The following is a 5,591-nucleotide window of genomic DNA, read 5'->3' on the forward strand; positions in this document are numbered from 1 at the left end:
ATAAAGTGCGCCATCTTTGAAAACCTATCAACCACAACAAAAATAGAATCCATACCTCGTTCGGTTCTAGACAGCCCCAACACAAAGTCCATGGAAATATCATGCCACGGCGCATCAGGAACTGGTAAGGGTGTATACAATCCTGTATTCTGAGACTGTCCCTTAGCAACTTGACAAATTGGACAACGCCGCACATATCTTTCTGCTCCCTTCTTCAACTGAGGCCAATAATATCGTTCTTCAATGGCTGCAATTGTCTTATCACGTTCCAAATATCCTCCTAGTCCGCCAGCATGAAGGTCTCGAATTATCTGCTCTCTTAGCAAACTCTGGGGTATGCACAATTGATCGCCATGAAATAGATAACCATCCTGAATATGAAAGCCTTTAACTGATCTATTTTGAAGACAGTCATCCCAAATCTTCTTAAAATTGTCATCCTCCGCATACAGCTCCTTAAGATACTCAAACGCAATCACTTCAGCCTTCAAAGTTACCAACAATCCAGCCCTCCTACTGAGTGCATCTGCAACCTTATTCTGCTGCCCAGATTTATGCTTCAAAACGAAGGTGAAACGCTGCAGATATGCAATCCAGCGAGCATGCATACGATTGATGGTAGTCTGACTATTAAGGGTCTTCAAGGCCTGATGATCAGTGTGAAGTAAAAACTCTCTCGAGATCAAATAGTGCTCCCAATGCTTCAAAGACTGAACTATGGCATATAATTCTAGCTCATATGTGGTCCACTTCTGCCGAGCTTCGCTTAGTTTCTCACTGTAAAAGGCAACTGGACGCCTTTCCTAAGATAAAACACCACCAATTCCTATGATGGACGTATCACAATCAACTTCAAAGACTTTTTGAAAATCTAGAAGTGCAAGCACAGGTGCGGTGGACAACTTCTCCTTGATCAGTGCAAAGCTATGATCTGCTTCTTCCCCCCAATTGAACTTTCCTTTCTTCATGCATTCAGTTATAGGTGCTACAATGCTGCTGAAATTTCTTACAAATCTCCTATAGAATGTTGCTAGGCCATGAAAACTACGAACTTCGCTGACAGTCTTCGGGGTAGGCCAATCCCTAATAGCACGAACCTTCTCTTCATCAACATGAATACCCTCTGCACTAACAACAAAGCCTAGAAACACGAGGCTACTGGTCATGAAGTTGCACTTCTTCAGATTAATGTACAACTTATTCTCCTGCAAAACTATTAGTACCTCCCTCAAGTGGTCTAGATGTGCAGCCCCACTCTGGCTATAAATCAGGATATCATCAAAGTAAACTACGACGAACTTGCCGATAAAGGGTTTTAATACATGATTTATCAATCGTATGAAAGTGCTAGGGGCATTAGAAAGACCAAAAGGCATGACTAACCACTCATACAGGCCTTCTTTTGTCTTGAAAGCAGTCTTCCACTCATCTCCTTCCCTAATCTGAATCTGATGATAGCCGCTCTTGAGATCTATCTTGGAGAACACCTTTGAACTAGATAACATGTCTAGCATGTCTTCCAAGCATGGAATAGGAAATCTGTACTTCACCGTAATCTTGTTGATAGCCCTACTGTCCACACACATACGCCACTCTCCGTTCTTCTTTGGGACTAGTAGTGCTGGCACTGCACACGGACTCATGCTAGGTCGTATAAGGCCCTTCTGGATGAGATCATCCACCTGTTTCTGCAAAATCTCTCCTTCCTTCGGACTCATCCTATAGTGTGGCAGATTTGGTAGTCGGGATCCAGGGATAAGGTCGATCTGATGTTGAACGTCCCTAAGCATGGGTAATTCAGAAGGAAGATCATCAGGCATAACCGCATCAAACCGTTGTAAGAGGGTCTGTACTTCATGTGGAGTTTCGACAGTGGCAGACTCCTCTTTTCCCGAAACTACAAGGGCATAAATCTCATCAGATTGCTTCACATCTTTCATAAAGTCTTCATAATCAACGACCAATAAATTCTTCTTTTCAGCCACAATGGTTTTGACAGGTCCCTTCTCGATTAGAGGCTTGAGCACAATTCGACGACCATCCTTCTTAAAGATGTAGACGTTATCTTTCCCTCTATGCATGGCATCAACATCAAACTGCCAAGGTCTGCCTAACAACATATGACATGCATCCATCTCTACTACATCGCACAATGCCTCATCCACATAAGTTCGGCCAATGGAAAAGGATACCCGACACACTTCATCAACTTGTACGTCATTACCCTTGCGAATCCAGCCGATCTTGTAAGGAGCGGGATGCTTTTCCGTCTTCAGACCTAACTTCTATACCATGTGCCGAGATACAATATTCTCACTGCTCCCACTATCAATGATGACATCGCAGATATTCTGTTGCACCGTACATCTCGTTCGAAAGATATTATGCCTCTGTGGTGGTTCTTCTGCCTTTGGAGCCAACAATAGTCGTCGCACAACACATGAGAGTTGTTCTCCATCATCAGCATCCAACCCATCATCATAGTTTTCAGCATCGTCTCGGTCTGTATCCTCATCTTCATGATCCACCATGTTCACTGTACCTCTTTTAGGGCACTGATTGGAACGATGACCAGGCTGTCCGCATCTACAATACTTGATTGGGTCAGGTTTGGCATAAGGGTTCACTGGAGTAGGCTTCTTCACTACGGTTGTCGCTGGCCCCTTGCCCTTCTCTGTCGTAGAATCTTGATCAGGAACAGTTTGAGACTGCTTATTCCCACAACGATTAAAGTTCGTCCGCGAACCGTCAGAAGCTGCCCACGATCCTTTACTATTTCGTCCAAGCTGTCGCTCCACCTTCTCGGCTAGGCTAACCGTGTCTGCCAATGTATAGGTATGCTGTAAAGATACACGATCTTGAATCGCTATCCTTAATCCCCCAATGTATCGAGACATCTGCTGCGCCTCGCTCTCGTGTAAATTGTTACGGGATGACAGTCGATAGAACTCCTGCGTATACTCATCCACGGTTCTTCCACCTTGCCTAAAATTTTGATACTGCCCAAATAAAACTTGTTCATAATCACTTGGTAAGAAACAGGCTCTCAGTAGCTTCTTCATCTTTTCCCACCTATCGACCTTCGGCTTTCCTTGACGAGATCGATTCAGACAAATAGACTCCCACCAAGCCGAAGCTCCACCTTTGAGTCTGTAGGCCACCAATTTAACCTTACGTTCTTCAGGGATCTCCATATACTCAAAGAACCTCTCTACTTCTGCAATCCAGTCGAGAAACTCTTCAATATGAAGTTGCCCGTTGAAAGATGGCAGATCCATCTTCATCTTGAAACCTCCAGCGTCATAATTATCCCTTTGTCGTCGGTCTCTGCGATAAACACCGTGGCGTGGGGGTGCATAGTGATCTTCCTCGCTGTCGGAATCTTCATACGGAGTCGGTTCATGTCGTTGGCGACCATCAACACAATTTCGATCTCCTACAATCTCCAGACGCTCTACTGCCGCTGCTATTCGCTCCACGACAGTCTTCATCTGATTGACATCGGCCTTTAGCACGTCAAACTCAGTTCGAGAGATATTGACATCGGCCTTTAGCACGTCAAACTCAGTTCGAGAGATAGGGGCTTCATCACCTGCCATCGGATCGGATGAACAAGTCTCTGATACCAATTGACACAGCGCGGAAGTTGTAACCTCAGAATCCACCAAGGGTGTTCTCTGAATCCACAAAGAACGATCTTCGAATCCACGAAGAGCTTCGAATCCACAAAGAAATATTAAGGAAAAATAAAATTTTATTAATCAAAAGTTATGCCTCTAGGTCTTACAAGACTCTTCTTAAATAGAAAAAGAAACAAGACTCCTACAAGGACTCTAATTCCTATAATGACTCTCAACTTACCAAAAATGGTAAAGAATTCCTAAAACATTAAAACTCCTAAAAAGACTCCTTATGGATAGGAAAGTCCACCGGTCAAATCTGAGATCAAATCGGATTTGTTTCCTAAACAAAACAGACTCCTAAATTATTACTAAAAATAGTAAAAACGGACAAAATTGTAATTATCTCTCAAACCATAAGGAATTTGGGGAATCTAAGAACTTAAACCGAACCACATGGGGTAGGTTTGGATGGCTCCGTCTCGTCGAGATAGTCGATTTTCATATATAATTCGTCCAATTCCGATGTACGGTTGGATGGCTCCGTCTCGTCGAGATAGTCGATTTTCATATATAATTCGTCCAATTCCGATGTACGGTTTGAAAGTTACGGCCGTTTCTTCGAAACAATCGATTTTCATATATAATTCGTCCAATTCCGATGTACGGTTTGAAAGTTACGGCCGTTTCTTCGAAACATGTTATTTTCTTCGACCAGGCTCGCATTTGGACTTGCGACTGTCCCACTTTGACATAAACATGTCTGTTGTGTGTTCTATATCATTTCTGAGCAATTTGTTTGAGCGTTTCGTGAGAGATTTGAAAGTTTAGTTTGAGAGATTATTTGTGAGCTTTAGAGTTATCTTGTAATCTCTATTTTGTTTTCTCTTTCTTTATAGTGAAAACCCATCCCCTTCTTGTCCCGTAGACGTAGACAATTTGACGAACCACATTAAACTTTGGTGTTTGAGTTTGTGTTATTATTAGTTGATTTGTGTGTCTTCTCCCTCAGCAAATTTGTGAATCCTCAGAACACGCGAAGTACTCCCAACAAGAGGTATAAGAGCTCGGGCTACGCTTGGGCTATTTGGAGGAGTAGATCGCTTTGGAAGCTCATCTAGTGTTTCAATTAGAGATAAATGTGGGATCTTTTTGGTAAAAAATCTATCTTTTCTCAGTTTGGATCTATTCTTCAGTTTGTTCCGCATTAGTTGTTGGTGTATTGAGGAAGATGACTGGGAAAGAAAGTACATCGGGTGTTGAGGGTAGTGCTTCTGACGTAAAGACCATTCAAAGTTTGAATATCCACCCTACGAAGATAGATGTAGAGAATTTTAATGGCACAGACAATTTTGGATTATGAATATGTGAGGTTTTGGATGCGCTGAACGCGCAAAATTTGGAGAATACTTTGGAGTTGAATGGCAAGCCAGATTATATTAAAGAGAATGTTTGAAAGAAGATGAATAGAATAGTGTGTGGTATGATTAGATCTTGTTTGACTCAAGATTTGAAATATGATGTGATCAATGAGACTTCAGCTAAGAAGATTTAGGAGATCCTTAAGGGCAAGTATTTAACCAAGAGTGTAGAGAACCGCTTTCATTTAAAGAGGATGCTTTACCGCTTTCAATTAAAGAAAGGAACCTCCATTGGTGATCACATGAATCACCATACGAAGCTTCTTACAGATTTGACGAATGTGGATGTTATGATAGAGGATGAGGACAAAGCTTTGTTATTGTTGAGTTCCTTACTAGACGAGGAATATGATACATTTGTTCTTACCCTAATTAATGAGAAGACATCACTTTCGTATAGTGAGATAACAACTACTCTTGTGAATTACCAACTAAGGAAGAAAGATAATGAGTCTACAAGTGACACAATAGCAGATGCATTGATCGCAAGAGGGAAGAATCCAACCCGAAAGAATGAGAAGTCACAGTCTAGAGTAGGGCACCCTACAGT

The 5,591-nt window shown here is 42.2% G+C and overlaps 1 protein-coding gene across 1 annotated transcript; it reads right to left on the reverse strand.

Annotated features, from left to right (window-relative positions):
* Positions 2,274 to 4,149, reverse strand: LOC109843797. Its single transcript, XM_020412758.1, has 2 exons — positions 3,549 to 4,149; positions 2,274 to 3,506 (listed from the first exon to the last, which is right to left on the reverse strand). Exons 1-2 carry the CDS (start codon positions 3,597 to 3,599, stop codon positions 2,286 to 2,288), a joined length of 1,272 nt encoding a protein of 423 aa, XP_020268347.1. The 5' UTR covers positions 3,600 to 4,149; the 3' UTR covers positions 2,274 to 2,285.

This window comes from Asparagus officinalis, chromosome 5 (assembly GCF_001876935.1).
Source record: "Asparagus officinalis chromosome 5, Aspof.V1, whole genome shotgun sequence".
Taxonomy (NCBI): domain Eukaryota; kingdom Viridiplantae; phylum Streptophyta; class Magnoliopsida; order Asparagales; family Asparagaceae; genus Asparagus; species Asparagus officinalis.